General features: G+C 42.1%; 2 protein-coding genes across 10 annotated transcripts in view; both read left to right on the forward strand.

Moving 5' to 3' along the window:
- The window catches only part of LOC147019896 (uncharacterized), a 41,467-nt gene extending 34,160 nt beyond the window's left edge, over positions 1-7,307 (forward strand). For 3 of the 4 annotated variants that reach the window (XM_085894717.1, XM_085894718.1, XM_085894719.1), the window contains exons 5-7: positions 3,051-3,152; positions 4,409-4,605; positions 5,948-7,307. In XM_085894717.1, the coding sequence (XP_085750843.1) occupies positions 3,051-3,152; positions 4,409-4,605; positions 5,948-5,995 (347 nt within the window). In that variant the 3' untranslated portion in view covers positions 5,996-7,307. The remainder of the gene's footprint in view (positions 1-3,050; positions 3,153-4,408; positions 4,606-5,947) is intronic. The other variant, XM_085894720.1, reaches the window with a different exon arrangement.
- Positions 7,308-14,629: 7,322 nt separating this feature from the next.
- LOC147019897 (uncharacterized) overlaps positions 14,630-18,925 on the forward strand; it is a 55,282-nt gene continuing 50,986 nt past the window's right edge. For 2 of the 6 annotated variants that reach the window (XM_085894726.1, XM_085894727.1), the window contains exon 1: positions 15,019-15,206. In XM_085894726.1, the coding sequence (XP_085750852.1) occupies positions 15,166-15,206 (41 nt within the window). In that variant the 5' untranslated portion in view covers positions 15,019-15,165. Of the gene's footprint in view, positions 14,698-15,005; positions 15,207-15,250; positions 15,395-18,925 lie in introns of those variants that run through there. The other 4 variants (XM_085894723.1, XM_085894722.1, XM_085894721.1 and 1 more) reach the window with 4 other exon arrangements.

Here is an 18,925-nt window from a genome sequence, read left to right on the forward strand (position 1 = left end):
CTCTCGGCTGTTGAATTAATATCAGGTGGGGTTAACTTGTCTTGTCATTCTTCCGAGGTCAGCAAAATGAGTGTCAGCATGCTGGTATACTGTGTTGGAGTGGTGACCCGTCCAGGATTGTGCCCATTAGCCAAGGAGACTGCTTAAGCAGCACCAACAGACTGCACAGAGTATGGTCCCAATGTCCATATATATATATATATATAGATATATAGATATATATATATATATATATATATATATATATATATTTATATATATATATATATATATATATATATATATGGACATTGGGACCATACGGTATATGTATATATATATATATATATATATATATATATATATATATATATATATATATATATATATATATATATATACATATACATATATCATCACCCTCATAACAAAAGTGCCTGTCATTTTTTCCAGTTTTTGAGATTTTCTGCCTAAATCACTTCTTGTGTCAATTGCCACACGTGTCAAAATGCTGAAGTCATTGGTATAATTTCTAAGTCTAAGTCATAATGAAAATTCCTAAGTCATAATGAAGAATTGCTGCAGTTTTTTGTGTTTTTCTCAAAAATGTAAAAAATGACAGGCACTTTTGTTATGAGGGTAACGATATATTACATTACAATCATGCACAAGCAATCATCGTATATTTTGTAGCTATTTCATTGCTGTTTTGAATGATATTTATGACATGTTTTGCCTTATTGTTTAAAATACCGGTAAGTGTTTTATCCTCATTCCGTACATGTGATGTTTGGGGGCTTGTAGATCAGGACTTGAAATATTAAAATTAATTAAAACTGGTAAACCAGTAATCCCAGGCTTCAAGGCGTGCCTCCATTTTAACAAATTTCAACACCATCACCCTGTCACATGATATGGGTTTTCCGAGTTAGAAAGTTAGTTCAAGTCTGCAATGTGGCCCAGCTACGGGGTCCCTCAAGTTATATCAATGAAGGATTGAAAAGCCCAGAGCAATACATGATGGAGAAAGAAACTTCACATTGGACAAATCGAGGCTGGACAAATTTTCAAGTCCCAAAAAAAGTCCAATAACTCCACATTTGCATATTAATGTAAATGGCGAACTTGTAGAACGTTAAAATATCTTCCAGAATTTGTGGTCACTTCTTGTCTATCTTTTTTGGTTTTCATTTTACGACATGTCAAAAATGGGTGATTTTCAATTTTGGGGGGCTCTGGGGCCTCACTGGGGTAAAATACAGACATAGTGTAAACATATTTGGAGCCCCCTCTTCAAGGCCTATCAGAATCTGTCATTAATTTTTTTCAACTCTCATTTGCATATTTGGCATATTTAATGAGGCGAATCGGCATCATTTTAATCATATAAATTATGTAACGATTTCGACGAAATTAACAACTTAACATTGCAATGGAACCTCGCAAATGTGTGCAAAAGTTTGAGGCTATCGTATTACCCCTTCTGGAGAAGAAGATGTTTTTAGGTTTTGGAGAAAATCCAATATGGCCGCCATACCACGTGACCTCCGTCATAAAAATTTTCAAACTATAAACTTCAGGTGGAGAATTATTAAATGGATAAGTTTCATTCAATTTCATCCAAGCGTTGTTTTCATTTTATGACATTTCAAAAATTGGTCATTTTAAACTTTGGGGGGCTCTGGGGGCTCACTGGGGTCAAATACAGACATGGTATAAATATATTGGGAGTCCCCTGTTTATGTGCTATCTAAATCTGTCATTATATTTTTTCAACTCTCATTTGCATATTTTGCATATTTAATGAGGCGAATCAGCATCATTTAAAATCATATAAATTAAATACCGATTTTGACTAAATTAACAACTTAACATTATCATGGAATACTGGACATGTGTGCAAAAGCTTGAGGCTGTTGGATTATCTCTTCTGGAGAAGAAGATGTTTTTAGGTTTTGGAGAAAATCCAATATGGCCGCCATACCACGTGACCTACGTCATTAAAATTTTCTAACTATAATCTTCAGGTGGAGAGTAATTAACTGGATAAGTTTCATTGAATTTAATCCAAGCGTTGTTTTCATTTTATGACATTTAAAAAATGGGTCATTTTCAACTTTGGGGGGCGCTGGGGGCTCACTGGGGTCAAATACAGACATAGTATAAATATATTGGGAGTCCCCTGTTTATGTGCTATCTAAATTTGTCATTAAATTTTTTGAACTCTCATTTGCATATTTTGCATATTTAATGAGGCGAATCGGCATCATTTTAAATCATATTAATTATGTAACGATTTCGACCAAATTAACAAATTAACATTAGCATGGAATAATGCAAGTGTGTGAAAAAGTTTGAGGCTGTCGTGTTGTCCGTTCTGGAGAAGAAGATGTTTTTAGGTTTTGGATGAAATCCAATATGGCCGCCATACCACGTGACCTACGTCATCAAATGTTTCATAGTATAAACTTCAGGTGGTGAGTAATTATCCTGGTAAGTTTCGTTGAATTTCATCCGACAGTTTTCCCTCCAGATCCGCCACAAAATCGGTCAGTAGAACATAAAAACGCCTTTAATAATAATAATAATACTAACGATTTCAATAGAGCTTCAGCCATGCTTGAAGCCCTAATTAAGGGGCTGGGTGCGGTGTTGGGGGGGGGGGTCATGACAAATTTGTGACAATCGATTTCCCCTCACTCCCCCAACCCCCTCCCCCTACAGACATCACTAAAGGGGAGATAGTAATTCAATTTTATTATTATTATCCACTCGAGCAAACTTAAGCACTACCTGTGTTATGATATGCGTTACACCATCGTACCGAACGACTTACTATTGTGTGCCATTTTATTTTGCTGTAACTCTTGCAATAACATTATACCGGGGGAGTCTTGACATAACGGATTTTGCATACAGCGACCATTTTAACTGCACAATAATAAAAGAGTTATACACCTCATTTGAGCTGTTGTGTTTTGCTTTAATTGGCCTGTCTTGTACACATGTTCCTTCACAGTACATACGCAGTTATAAATTCACATGGTGAGCACCTGTTGATTCCTCTGTAGGAATATGGCTGAAATCTTCAAAAGTTCCTAATATGAAGAAGAAGAGAGCAGACTTTGTTGCAGCCTGTCTTGGTGGACGTGTGGTTGTTGTTGGAGGTCTTGGTAAGCCACAAACTCCTAATTTATTTGTTTTGACACTTAGCTCTTTCCTATCCATGTGTACAACTAGTTCCCTCCACTTTCCATTTTAAACTAGAAAGGCACTCGGTAGAGCGTATCCCTCCACCACGTAATGCCTGATCCACAAGAACATATTGGACACAATACATTTTTGAAATATCATGCCACACAGTACTCTATCGTTTTTGTCCTATCTCTCAATGGAGAAGAATCACTTTTAAAATTCTAGATTTCTAGATTTAAAAATCATCCCCCCCCCCTCTCGATGTTTGCGATAACTTCCAAACTGCCACTGATCAGAAAATTTCCTTTCATTACTTTTTTTCTCAGTTTGCTGCTGAAAATATACAGAGAATGAATATACAGTGAATAAATGTGTTGGAATATACCTTCATGACTATAAACTTTGTAACAGAGCAGTGAAAGATATTGAATCTGTCCTTGATCCCGAGAACTACGACTAGTGCGAGGGTCCCGATGAGGTGAAGGAGTTTACAGTCATCTTAGAAAAGCCAAAGAGAAACAACCCTGGCGAAAGTATCACAAGACAAACCAACCATACAATCAGAGGGGATGCCAAAACACTGCAAATATCTTGACTGGAACACCTGAAGTGACCAGGGATGCAAGAGTTGCCTTGACCCCACTGGATACCTGGAAATGCCTTTTCACAGACAACATGATGGACATAATAGTTAATTCACACAAATGAGGACATTAGTAATTTCAGAGCCCAAGATCATCGAAACATGCTTTCAAACGACAAGATAACGTATTTACATGACACCAATGTTGCGGAAAAGTGCGTTGATTGGACTAATTCATAGCAATACCCACACACATTATTATATCTCACCGAGTCAATTTGTATCCTCAAGAATATTCATAAAATGCTTCGTAATTTGCATATTGGGATAATTTATGCAAATGTGTCCATGTATGACGTAAAATACAAAGAGAAGTCCTGATTCTAACATTGATGAATGATTCCTTTCCCATTTCTAACCATTTTGAATGTGATGTTACCAAGTCACTTACCAAAATGGGTAATATGAAGAAAAAAAAAATGCATAAATTAGCATATTTAATGGTAAATTACATATTGATTAAAAAAAGTAAGCAAGTTTTGAAAAAAGTTACATCGCAGGCATGTTAGTCTCTTGACCTCAAGCTCAACCTCTTTCTTCCTCAACCTATCTGCTACCTTTGCCAATCTCTCTTCCTCCATCCACACCAAGAGTCCAGCCAACTTCATCCGGATTTTTCTATTCTTCCTCGTCAATCTCATCTGCACACCAATCTCCTTGCTCAGTTCATCCATCTTCCTTCTGTCCACCTTCTTCACTTCCGCAATCCTCATCACCCAGTTGTTCTCACAAACCTGCAACCTCTGTTGTTGTCCCTCTGTCAGTGCCACCATTTTGAAACCGTAAAGGTAGGCCGGCGTCACACAACACACCAAAACATTCTCTTTCAATTTCCTTGAAATTCCTGTGTTTCGTTTAGTTCATGGTTCATGGTAAGTATGCACACATATACTGTAGAATTATACACCTCTTTCGAGCGAGCTTATTTCACTTTAATTGGCCTGCTTTGTGCACAAGTTCCTTCATAGCATACAATGGTACATTCACAAAGTTGATGTCTCTGCAAGAAAAAGGTTGAAAGAATGTTCTTCTTCAGGCTGGCTCTCAGACTGAATGCAGATGCCATTGCTTCTCAACTTCTGGTCCTTTCGGTCAACCATTGCTGTGTGTAGTTCCTCTATCTCTTGGTCCATATCCTTCTTCAACAAGTTGATGTAGTTTCCGTCATCACCCAAAGCTCCACTATAAAGACTGCTTCAAAAGACACTTGTTTGCAGCAGATATATCTCCACATAAGTGGGAAGAGACTGCAAAGTGTAGGTCTGCGTGGGATCAGGCAGTTCTCCAAGAAGGCAAGATTGCAAAATCTAGCTTAATATAGTCAGCTGAGGCCTGGAGGCAGAGAAGACATGGTCATGACCAACCAGAGCTGCAACTCCTAGCTTTTCAGTGCGGTTGTGGGAGACAGATCTTCAACGGAATCGGACTACACTCCCACCAACAGAAGTGCAGCCACCAGCCATGACACCCAGTTATCTTCAGGACCACTTCAATATTTTATTTATACACTGATATCATCCTCGTCTCGAGGGACACCTATGCATGCACCAGCGAAGCTAAGCAAAGTCTACCCCACCCTGCCTGAACTCTGTTCGATCAATAAAATTACGTGTATTTATGAACGCAAGCCAGACAAATCTTTGCCCTTGCTCATTTTATTTAGATAATTTTTTTTATATCAGAACATGTTTAATGCTGACATATATGGTTAGAAAAAATTTAAATATTGTGGACATGATGCTGGCTGAGGGGAGTGGGGGAGAGGGAGGGTGGGGGAGGAAGGAGAGAAAAGTGAAAATTCTGAAAAGTAAATTCAAGAAAATAAAGAAAGTCATGAGGATAAAGCAGAGACTTGCAGTGGGGTGCCTAAGACACACACACACACACACACACACACACACACACACACACACACACACACACACACACACACACACACACACACACACACACACACACACACAGTCCACCATTTTGTGTCTGCAATATGTAGATGGGCCTTTGTGATTTCAGGTAAGTTTGTGGCTAAAGCTAATAAGTCAGCCAATCGGAACAATTTTCAAGGAGTGAGTAATCTGTGTAAATATGAACCCTGCTGATTTATCAATGTTGTCTTTGTTGCCTTGTTAGGAAACCAGCCAAAGCCACTGGGACAAGTTGAGGCACTACACCCAGTGAAGAACCGTTGGGAGCTTCTGCCATCCATGCCCACCCCTAGATGCTCATGCTCTTCCCTTAGAGTACAGAACAAGCTGTACGTAGTCGGTGGTGTTTCACGTGGGCCAAGCGATGCGGCCGAAGTTCTCACCGTTGATGAAGCCGATGCCTGAAGGATGAAAAAGCATTCTGCTTCATGCCTGTTGCTCTTCGCCAGGGTGGATGGAAAAGGCAGTCGGCCTAAAAGGCCGGTGCAGCGCAGCCTCTCTTGGTGATGAATGGACTAGCTGAGATCGACAAGTGTAGTTATTTGTCTGTAGTCTCTGGTAGAGTTGCTTTTTATAGCATAACATGTCAGTTATAATCCATGTCCAGTCTTTGTACTTTATCTACTGGAGGAATTGGCATTCTTGCTTTCCCACATGGCTTTGTGGATCTCCCACGCATATGGATTCACCCACCGTAGTGGTTCACCCAATGCGGTTGATGAGAAAAGAAACTGGTCGGTCAGTCATGGTAAAATAAAGTCAAGTAAAAACCGTCACAGTCAGCAGCTTCCCTCGTTTGTTCTTGCCCAAAACCATGACATTGTACATATGACACCATATGCAAATGATGAGGGATTAGCATGAGCTAAGGAAAGGTCTCTGAAGCAGGAGGGAGTCTTCCAGGGTGAAATCTCTGCCTCTTCGGTAAGATGAGGAAAGAGCTGACCGACCGGTCATGCACCGATCCAGAATCTGTGTGAAGTGAGCTGTTTTTGAGGAACAATTAAGAATGGAAGGATTGCAAGAAAGCATTTCAAGCACATCATTATATATTGACTTGAGAGTCTAAACAAAAAGGAAAACAGCAGAAGATATATTTAATTATTTTCCAAAGTTGCATCTTTGAGAAAAGAAAACTTTTAACGAAGTAACACTTTATAGTCGCTGGGGGTCCGCAAGTGCACATTTGGAGCTTTTGCTTGCAGTTCTCAGCATTTTCCAGCTATTTTATTTGTGTGATTAATATATGTCCCTCTGGGAAGAGGGGTGTGTTGGGGCGGACGACGTGTGCGGAGCGTCTGTGTGTTTCCAAGGCAGCGAGTCGTCTCCGCTATTTGGGTTTCTGCACAATGGTTGTCTTGATGAGGTCAACCTGTGAATAGTTTGTTCACTTTTGGATTGTTCTCCACCGCTAATGGAATCAGCTCATAATACAGCCTACCCGTGAACAATTGGGGAGAAGCACTTTTCTTAATGGGAATTTTGTGTAAGGTATCACTTTTATTCCACTGCAAGGTAGAAATAAATATCGACAGAATGTTTCACCTTCTGTGAGTAAAATGTAATGTTCGTAGATGGAAAACATGGATTTGCAACCCTGGCTTTTGTGAAGTCATATAATGTAAGCCGTAGATTGCAATAAACTTGTATTTTTATACGAGAATGGCTTCCTTTTTCTTATTTTTATTTTTTTACAAGCTATCTGCAAAGGCTGGAAAACTTCAGGAAGATCAATTACAATGTTCCTTACAACTGTCAAGGGAATTTCCCCCCCCCCCCCAACAGGAAGGAATATTTGCATGCAATTTGAGTCACAAAACAGGAATGATATGAAATCGATATGTTTGCATTTAAAAGCATGACTATAAGGAGAGAAAGGTGTTGTTCAGGTGAATTTTTACTGCATTGCAAGTTGGGATTTATAGCCAGGAAATGCTTTTCTATTCATCATCACCTACTGCTTCTTTAATGGCCAAAATTAATCCCTCCTTCTTGTGGGATCGGCCAAATGGAAATTCTGGCTGAAGACTTTCACGAACTGGCTGGACAAGACTGATGTTCAACTGGAACTGTTTTGGGAAGAAAATTTGACAACCTTTTGCGAATGACACCATGTGATCTTTAATGTCCACCGTCTCATGCCAGCAGACTTTTATATCCGACATGTACATACTGTCGGACCCCGCTATTCGCTGGGGATAAGTTCCTGGAAAATGCCGCAAATAGCGAATCCACAAATTGCAAGGCATTGGTTCAATGGAAAAATGGGGGATAGGTTTCTGGTGGTTCGTGATTCAAGAGGGAAATTTTTTTTAAATCCCACGAAAAACCGTGAATACATGAAGCACAGAGCAGCGAATGTCGAAGCAGGTCGCATTTTATATACCGCGAATACGCAGGATCCGCGAATAGCGAAGTCCAACAGTAACATATATATATATATATATATATATATATATATATATATATATATATATATATATATATAGATATATATATATAGATATATATATAGATATATATATATATATATATATATATATATATATATATATATATATATATATATATATATATGTATGTAGTCTGAAGCTTGAAAAGTTAGTCTGTGAATTGTACATTTAATAACTGGGTAATACAATCATGATTGCAAGTTCATCTTTGTATCGCGGTTAATTTTGTGCTGTGATCTTCAGGCAGACTAACTTAATTCCCGTAACATATAGATGATATTTCCATATGCGTGGCAAGTTGGAGGCACTGAAAAACGGGTTGGTAGGAATCGAAAGTTTTTTTTTTTTTAAACCAAATGTGGTAAAAATGCTATTTGAGACATTGTCAGTGATACAAAATCCACCAGAATACTGATAGCTGTTTTTTGACAAGTAATGATATGGAGATTCCAAATAAGACAACTTTTTTTAAAAGTTCAAACTCTGATTGTGGTGACGCTATATTCAGAAAAAAGTTTGCATCGTACAGGGGTGTCCACAAATTACCATCCCAAATTCAATCTGTAATAAAAATGAATAGTCCCAAGTGGGACAGACGCTTGTGTCCCGATGGAGGGCAATTGGAGTCAGGCTGCATGAGGTGATTTGGGGGTCTTAAAGGATTGTAGGGTTCTAAAGGGTCTTATGGTTCTAAAGGGGACCAAAGTGTTGAAAGGGTATTAAAAGGACAACAAGACTAAAAGGGACTTTGTTTCCCCCCCCCCCAAAAAAGGACTCTTTGGCTTTGTACCCCCCCACCCCAATTCTATGTGCACCCCTCCCCCTTCCCCGTTCTTCAAAGGCAGAGGGCATTAGTAACATTTAATAAGAAGTTAAATTAAATAATGATTAATATGAAATTATATTCAGAGGTTAAAATTAAACAACGAAACGTCTCATGAGATGATGGAATTGAGCCATATCTAATGGCCATGCAAACGCAGATTACATTTTGACTTAATTAGCTAATTATATATCTAACTATCTGGATGGAAATGAAAAAAATGGGCTCAGTTACATTTTGCGCATCGATGTCATGAATCATCATGCCTAGTTTCAAAATGATCCGTTGAGCCACCTCGGAGGAGAAGGGGTAAAACGTTAATGGACCCATTGTTGGGAGAAAAGAAGGACTGACTCCTTCTTCATGTACATCACAAGGCTGCAAGTAGCATCAATAGCCGAGGGCATGGATATACTACTGATGCAATGCCCCTGTTACCAGTCCACTGGTACTCATTTCATCAACCTTGGAAGGATGACAGGCTGAGTCTACCCCACCCGGTGTTAATTCAACGACTGACAGGGCCTCAAACTCAGGACCCAAAGATCTCAAACCAGTCACCCTAACCACTAAGCCAACACCAGGCTTGAAGACTGACTGACTGACTGACTGACTGACTGAAGGACATCATTATGGTTTCAACAGATTTTCTTGACCTCATTGTAGAAGAGCTAACAATGAATGAAATGGGACAATATGATGCGGTTTGCTGCAGGTGAAAGACCAATACTCAAGATTTTATTGACCCTTTTTGTTTCCACCTGGTGTCACCTGTGATGAGTGACATCCCATTTACTGCAAATGGCATCCCCACAAGAAAGATCAGTGTTGTCCAGTTTTTTTCGAGACCAGATGATGATAACATGCTAAGTGGTGATTTCAACAAATATGCAACATAAAACTTTGAGAAAATGTTCTTCCACCTGCATCAAACCGCATCGTTGTATCCCATTTTATTTTATTCTTTATTGTCGTCGCCTCGTCAGGGGGAATTGCATTTTCATCCATTTGTTAGTTTGTTCGTTTATGCCTGTCCACACATAATATGCCAATACCGGCCACAAACGCCACCCGGTGGTAGCCAGCAATTCGATGTTATCCTTTTTCAGCAATGTACCTCGATAAAGTATGTACAATTATAATCTGAGTACATCTACAAAGTACGTACTATTAGAACAGAGTCCAGCATGCTTACTATAATTCACGTACACGTAACCTGGGTTATTCTCTTTTTGTCTATGCAGAGGTGTCAGTTGCCTATACACCGCCCAAATAAACATGCACCAATAATGGGAATACAAAGTATGCAGGGTTGACTTTTTTATTATATTTACCTTGACCTAATTTTGAAGGTCGTGACCCAATTATAGACATTTTAACATTTTTGACCAAAACTCAACAAACGTTTGTCTGATCAGAACAAATTTCTCTAAATAGCCGAGAGCAAGTTGTATTTTCACTTAATTTACATCATACCTCTCCAGGTTAAAGGTCAAGGTCAAATGGTGGTGTAAAAAAAAAGAATGCGTTTTTTGTCATTGCTCAATTTTTCCAGTGTTGCATCTCAAGAATCGCTTGGCTTTCCAAGATGTCCTTGCCTCATAATAGTGGACCTACACTGATGTTGTGCACCTGATATTTGTTTTGTGTCCTTGACCTACCTTTTTCAGATTGTGACCTAATTATAAAAACACTTTTCAATCAGAACTTGAATAATGTTCCTCCGATCTTCATGATGTTGAGTTTTATGGATAGATTGTAGACGGGAAAGGATTTTCATATTTTATTCTATCCCCAAATGTTGAGGGTCAAGCACATATGGTGGTCTGAAAAAAATATGGCCAAAATGAGATCATTGGCCAAGTCAAGTCAAGTCAAGTCAAGTCATTGTAGGACAGGAGGGTGTGTGCCCTGTGTCGTCCTATCTTCGGTAAAACTCCTCTTAAAGCCGTCAGTCATTGATGCTTGGATGGTGTCCTTGGAAAGTCCATTCCAAACATTAACCAGCTGGTCTGTAAAGAAGGCTGCTCTTATTCTGCGGCACACCAAAGGCTTTACTCATTTCCAGGAATGCCTGCAAAAGCGACTGCCTGGACATTGGCTCAGTGGTTCTTCAAATGAGATGTTGAGTTCCCTGCGCAGAATTCTGTAAAATGTTATCAAATCACCTCTTGGCCATCTACAGTCCAATGGAAACAGATCCAGATTTGCTCGTAAGAGAAGCGTGCTTGCCCTTGTACCATGCATGTTGCACAGCGTTACACTTTCTCCAGCAGGTTACAGTCCCGCTTCAGAAAGCACCTCCACAGTGGTAGACAATACTCCAGATGCAGTCAAACAAAGTTTGTGTCGGCCATCTGGAAAATTGCTGGTGTAATAAAAACAAAGGAGCGTCGGAAGCAATACATCACCGAGCGTGCTCTGTTTGTCACCACATTAGTCCGCAATGAAGCTGACATTGTGCGCATCGTATGAACTCAGAGGTCAGTGACAATGTCAATCATCACAAGGTCCACTCCACCCAAACGGTATTGCACCATTGAGAGGAATCGTTCAAGGCGCATAACCCCACATTTGGTCGGGTTCACTTTCATTGGCCCCAGTTGCATCCAATCTTCAAGCTTGTGTAGATCCGCCTGCAATGCTGGATTGGTGTCGTGTTCCATTCCGTTACACCAAAGTTTGAGGGTCATCTGCAGACAACAGCGATCGACAACAAAAACAATCAACCAAGTCATCAATATATATATATCAGAAACAGCACTGGTCTGAGCACCGAGCACTGAGGCACTCCACTTTAAACCTAGGCCCAGAGAGAAAGTGAGCCATTTATCGACACTCTTTGGCGGTGTCCAGTCAGGAAGTTTGGAAACCAAGTCAAAAGTGGAGGCCGCAGGCCCCAGGCTTCGAGTTTCTCAACAAGACGTCGATGCAGGATGGTGTTTGAAAACCTGCTGAGGTCAACAAAAATGACATCAACAGATGTATGCTTATCTACCACGAGAGTCCAACTTTCATAATATGCCAATATCAGGTTGGTAAGGCACGAGCGATGTTGGTGGAAGCGGTGTTGCACCTGGGTAACTAGGTGCTGCCCTTCTAGGTGTGCCATGAGTTCTTGCTTTAACAAGCACTCAAATACCTTGCACACCACTGAAGTAAGGCTGACTGGTCGGTAATTGGCTGGATCTTGTTTATCATCCTTTTTGAAGATGGGCAATGCATGTGCCTCCTTCTATTCCTTTGGGAGACTCCCAGTAACAAGCGAGAAGTTGAACAACCAACACAGCGGCGACGCTAACTCAGCTGCCAGTTCCTTTAGAACTTTGGGATGCAGACCATCGGGGCCAGGGGATTTGTTGGGATCAAGGGCCTGCAACTGTCTTGCGACTCTATATTCCGTTGTTGTTATTGTTTTTGGAAAAGATGATCAACAGGTGAATGCGTAAATAAAGACAGTTGGTCTCGAACCTTCCGAGGCCGTGAAAGACATCTGCAAAAGACTGGGTTGTACCTGGCGATGTAAGTGGTTCAGGTTGCTGGTGCACAGAACAAATATCGATGCTGTTATCAAATTTTAATCCGGTCGAGGGCAATACAAGCAGATAGTCCGAGAATAGGTGATGCCGAGGAATCAACAATATAGAACTCAAACGTCCCCTCTCTGTTTGGCAGTGAATGTTAGCCTTACCTTTGTGTGCAACCTAATCCTGATGCCCCCCCCCCCCAATATGCATTGAGAGTGACGGATGAATTCTGGATGTGGGGTTTCGACGTCCATTTCCGATCAAGGGAAAAGGGCATGACAGATGCCTGCACACCAGTGTCTTCACCTTCAGCCCTTCAATCGATAAATCCGTGAAGCAGAACTTGATAGTATCAACGCCATCAATAAACATCTATGCCTGGTGTTGGCTTTATGGTTAGGGTGGTGGGTTTGGGATCCCAGGATCCTGAGTTCAAATCCCCCTTTGCTGTTGAATTAATACCAGGTGGGGTTGACTCTGCCTGTCATCCTTCTGAGGTTGGCAAAATGAGTGCCAACATTCTGGTATCCTGTGTTGAAGTGGTGACCCGTTCAAATTGTGCCCAATTGCCAAAGAGACTGCGGAGGCAGCACCAACGCTCTGTACAGAGTGTGGCCCCAATGGATGGAATAGATATCTGATCAAGATTTATGTCATATTCATCATCACTGTGAGTGATGATGGTGTGTACTTGGCTCTGGGGTTGAGTGTGGCACATTCTCTTGAAATGGCCGATGTGGACACAAATGTTGCAGTTCTTCTCTTTAACTGGGCATTTGTGCAACCGTTTCTTTTGGAATCCATATCGGTGGTTGGTGGCTCTTCTGGGGCCCAAGAGGAGAGGTCGGTCGGTATTCACTGCGGGAAATCTGGACAGGCTTTGGCACTATGCCCTGCTGTCGCAAAGTGTGAATCTCATTTACTTCAAGTGGTGTCTTTATCATGGTCTTCAACTGGGCACAACCGGCCTCGGCTGCTCTGCATGTGTCCACAGCTTTCGTGAGGTCAAGATCCTCTTCACAGAGTAAATGCTACTTTTACTTTTCAGCGTAAATCCGACATGGCGAACACTATATGGTCAAGACTCGAGAACTATGTTCTCAGTTTCCGCAAAGCTCCACAATTTGGCCTTCACCCTCAACTTGGTGACATACTGGTCACAAGGGTTGACTCTTGCTGTCAGGTTTCCCCAAAATGGTGCTTTTCATAGACTACATTCGTTCGCGGATTCGAATATTCCTCGAACTTTTGGCATACCGAGTCGAGTTTCTTGCTGTCCTTGGCTTCGCTGAACGTGAATGTGTTGTGCACCTCAGCCTTGCCGGCCTAATGAAACAAGATGGCGACTGTCTTGCTCTCCGGAAACGATTCCGAACTTTGGCCTGACGCCTCCATGAACAGTTCAAACAGCTGTCTCCATCGGCGCCAAGCATTGCTGAGGTTCAGAGTATCCAGAGCCAGTGGTGAGGATGGTTTAAAACACTCCACAAGTCGGGAGGCGATGATGGTTCGTGGGAATTATTGAGGAAGCCCTACCGTAAAAACCTGTCTCTTCCATCAAAATTGACCAAATCAAATCGGATTTTTTTTATATGTTGCACTTATGGACGTTACGCACAGCTTCGAGGAAATGAAATTGCGAGAAAAAAAATGGAGAAAAAAAAATATACCTGTATATAAAAAAAAGTTCAAGTGGGCGTGAGACACCCATCATACAAAAAGACACAACTCGACCCTGATATCAAGCTTGTGTCCAAGTTTCATCAAGATTGCAACAAACTTCACGGAGCTATGCTCTGGAGAGAGTCACAAACAGACAAACAGACAAACAGACAAACAGACAGACAGACAGACAGACAGACAGACACAACGAAAATAATGGTCACTGCTGGCGTCCACGGACCAATTGTGGGTCAATATCAATAATAATAGTGTCTTCAGAGGAGCAGGCTTGAATCCCACTGATGCTTGCCATGTAATGACTTATGAGCCAGGCGAAGGATGGAGACCAACTGTCTTTACTTCCGCATTCACCCGTCGATCGTCATGAATCATCATTGCACTGCAGTGTTGCGTTGATGACGTCATGACGTAGCAGGGAGTCTGCGCATGCGCAGAAAAAGAACACGTCTTGCGATGGCGTCGTTCCACGGTTTGTGTGTCATAACAGTTAAAAAAGTACCTTGCTGTTGAGCTTTCTTTGTTTTATATGCTGATATTGTGACATATATATTTGTCCGTAATTAAATATATCCGTTTGCTTTGTTGTCATTTTGTATGTCCGTCGTACGACTCATACGTTGGTGAATGTGTCATCGCCACTGAACATTAGGCGGTGTATAATCACGAAAAAAAAACATAAAGACGTCAAATGAAGTTATTCAGTGACTTGCGAACATCATATATTACAACGTCCATTCGCAATAAAAAGATGAGGTAATGGTTGTAAGACGACGATGGAAAGACAAAAAAATATATATTTGTGTTGCGAATATGATGGGACCTGAGGAGATCGTGAAGAGAAAATTGCTGAGGTAGTAATAATTGCTTTATACATCCAATCGCAATAAAAAAGATGAGGTAATGATGGGAAGACAAAAAAATATTGTTGTTGCGAATAATGATGGGGCCTGAGGAGATCGTGAAGAGAAAATTCCTGAGGTAACATTTATCATCGTTTTTTTTATTCGTTCCCCCAGGCTTCACTCGGTCGAGTCGGATTTCGTTGAGTCCCCGCAGATGAAACGTCCGTGTGTGTTTGTGTGAAACGTCGTGTTGTAAATTTGGTGATGCGATGTTTTGATCATCTTCTCCAGAAGAAGCACGCTTTGGAACTTTCCTTCCACCATGTAAATTTACACGCTCACCTTCTCCCGATTCTGCTACTTCTTCTTCCTCTTAACTTCCTCCTCGTCTTCCTCGATTTCTTTTTTTTTTTTTTTACACTTCCATGACCTAATCTGTTGAACTCTCTCATACATTATTTTTAACAACAAAAACGATCTTATAATGCTTCATCTTCCTCTCTCACACATGTGGTACTCTTTACTGTTTCACAATGCACGACTCTTCTGCTATTTTAACAGACTGCTCCCTTTTCGACCTCCTTCATTCCTTGCCTAAAAAATCCAACTATTACAGCGCTTCTTCTCTCCATGCTCTGAATTCGCCTTCATTGCATCCATCAAGAATTGTGTTAAATCGCATCTCTGACCTAAAACTTTTAAAAACCACAGTTTGCCATGGATGCTCGCTTTCCATCAACCATTCTTTTTTTCCAACTTCAGTGCCAACTCACCCCCCTCACCCCTCACTCTCACTCTCAAAGCAACCATCCCACTCTTCTCCCTCCAAGCCTCCCTCTCTCCTCTTTCAAAAATTCCCCCCTCACCTTTCTCCCACCTTTCATCCCCCTCACTCTTCCTTCTCTAAGTTGCCCCCCCCTCTCATCCACCAACCTGCCTCCCTCCACTGCCCTCTCACCTCCATCTCTTCACTCCACCTCCTCAAATCCACAGCTGCCATCTTCCTTGTCTCTTGTCCCCCTCTCCCCCAGCACCACAGAGCCTTTTCTCCTCATTCGGCCCCCTCCCCTCGCTATTCTGCAATACCCCACACTCCTTCAGCAACCCTCCTTACCTCCCCCCTCGTCCCTCGTCCTACCCTCCCCCGCCCCCTCCACCTCCTGCACCCAAAGCCTCCTCCCCTACCTCTTCATTAAAAGTGTGGACCTCAAATATCCGGGGCCTTCGCTCAAACCTTTCAGATCTTTCCATGCAGGTTGCCACTGACAAACCAGACATTATCTGCCGAACAGAAACTTTCCTCTCCCAAGACGTGTCTGACTCCCAAGTATCTCTCCCTGGTTACTCCCTCTTACGGTATGACAGACCTGAGCCTCGTCCTGGTGGAGGTGTTGCTCTCTTCATCAAAGACTCTATTCCTCACTCTCCCTGCACTGCTCTCACTCCCCCACACCCCCAGGAATACCTCTGGCTTCGGCTTCCCCTCCACTCCCACCTCATGTTTATATGTGTACTGTACCGTCCACCGAACAGTGATGACTCCATCTACACCTCACTCTCCGAAAACATGGACCATCTTCTATCTTCTCATCCAAACTCTCTCTTCCTCTTATGTGGTGACTTCAATTGTCATCACGCCAGTTGGCTAGGTGTGGGTACCTCTCTCACCTGCCATGGGACATCAGCAAAAGCTTTCTGTGACTCATTGGGACTGACTCAATCGGTCAACTTCCCGACTCGGATCTCAACCAATGGTACTCCATCTCTTCTGGATCTGATTTTGACAAATTTCCCTGACAATATCTGCTGCTCTTCCTTCGCTCCAATTGGTTCTTCTGACCACGTCCTTGTTAAAGTGGACATCTCTCTGGCTGTTATCAGAGAACCACCTCACCGCCGTCGAGTCTGGCATTTCACTCAAGCCGACTGGCAGGGTTTCCGAGCAGCCATCAAACTTACAGACTGGTCTCCTATCACTACTTTCTCAAACATCAACTCATCCTGGGAATTCTTTCAAAGAAACTTGCTCTCCCTCATGCACAGATTTATCCCCTCTCGTGTTCAGTTGTCTTACCCTTCCTCCCATCCACTTTCTCAACAATCCTCTGGAAGAAGTCTTTTCTTTCAAGCTTCTGGGTCTCACTATCTGCCATGACCTTTCCTGGGAAAGTCACATTTCCAACCTTGCCTCAAAAGCCAGTCGCCGACTGGGAATCCTCCGTCGTGCAAAGTCCTTCCTCGGCCCTCTTGAGCTCCTGACCACTTACAAAGCTTTTGTCCGTAGCCTGATGGAGTACTGCTCTCCCCTCTGGGCTGGTGCTCCTGCCTCCCACCTTTCTCGACTTCACGCTGTCGAAACCAGGGCATTTAAGATCATTGGCATCTCCCGCAATGAAGCTGAGTCATTGGGCCTCTCACTCAATCACCGCAGGTTAGTCGGTGGTCTTTCTGTCTTCTACCGACTCCTCTCCAGCCTTGCCCCCCCTGCTCTCTCTGCGATTTGTCCCAACCACATTTCCACAGGGCGCTCAAGGTCCGCCAACAACCCCCTTCTGGTAAAACTACCAAAATCACGAATCACTGCTCATCTTCACTCTTTCATTCCTCTTTTTTCCCGCCTTTGGAATAAACTTCCTCACTCTATTCTTTCCCATTCTTCCCTCCAGGCTTTCAAAACAGCTGTTCACCACCACCTCTTATCTTCCCCCATCCAAATCCTCGATCTTTTCTACCCCCGATAATCCACCCAAGCCCACTTCCTTCAATTCTTCTGCTTTCCTTCCTGAAAGTCCCTGTAATGTCCATCTTCTCCTCGCCATGTTCCCCGTCCCATCCCCATCCCTCTCCCTTCCACAGTTCACCTGTGTCTGTTCCCCAATGTTTTGTCCCTTCCACTCCCGCCCCTCTTGTCTCATGCCTCCTTGCTGTGAGTTGTGTGTTCGCTCTCATACGAGCCTCGACCAAGGTATACGAAAAAAAAAAAAAAAATACTGCTCTGCGAGATATCCAAGGGAGGGATTTTATCAACTGTTGAGGTAAAACACAATTTGTTTACCACCATGTTCGAGGTCATGGAGGTGACGTTTCGAATAGCAGTCCTTCATTGATCAGAACAAACCTGGTGAGCTGGAGCTCTGTTTTTCTGTTGAATTAACACCAGGTGGGGTTGACTCAGCCTGTCATCCTTCTGAGGTTGGCGAAATGAGTACCGGTGCACTGATATGGGGGCACAGCATCATCGGCACAGTTGCGCCCCACCAAAATGAAAGCTACCTGACAACCAAGCTGCCCAACACAACATCATTCGGAGCAAAAGATGTTGGAGGATGATATTAGAATATGGGATTGGATTGTAGGTCAGGGGTCAAAGATCAACGGGACAATCCAAGGGCAAGGGTTAAATGTTGGTGGAATGTTTTTTTTTTTTATTTTTTTTTTAAACATAAATTATCGAAGGGATCGGATCAATGATGAGGGGTGGGTGAGATATGGAGGGTACAAAACTAAAGGGAGCTGCATTATTCAATATCCCTTGTTATTGATCAATAAGGGATTGTAAAGTAGATGTAATGAGGAGAAAAGGCAATTTGGGGAACGATGAAGAAGAAGATTGAAGGAAAATACAACAGGGACACGAACTGGTCAAGGGAATTAAATCTTCTTCATTTGCATTCAGCACAAGGCTGCAGAGTAGCATCACTGGCTGTGCCTCTGATGTGCTGCACTCTGCTGGTTGGGGCAACAACTTGTAATTTGTACATCGTGCTGACAATAGCTTGCCGACTCTTCTTGATGAACATTCTGGGAGCTTTAACGTCCACCAACTAATACCCAGAAGCAACGCCCAGTTCAACG

This window comes from Eptatretus burgeri, chromosome 9 (genome assembly GCF_056783735.1).
Source record: "Eptatretus burgeri isolate ZD-2024b chromosome 9, Ebu_testis_v1, whole genome shotgun sequence".
Taxonomy (NCBI): domain Eukaryota; kingdom Metazoa; phylum Chordata; class Myxini; order Myxiniformes; family Myxinidae; genus Eptatretus; species Eptatretus burgeri.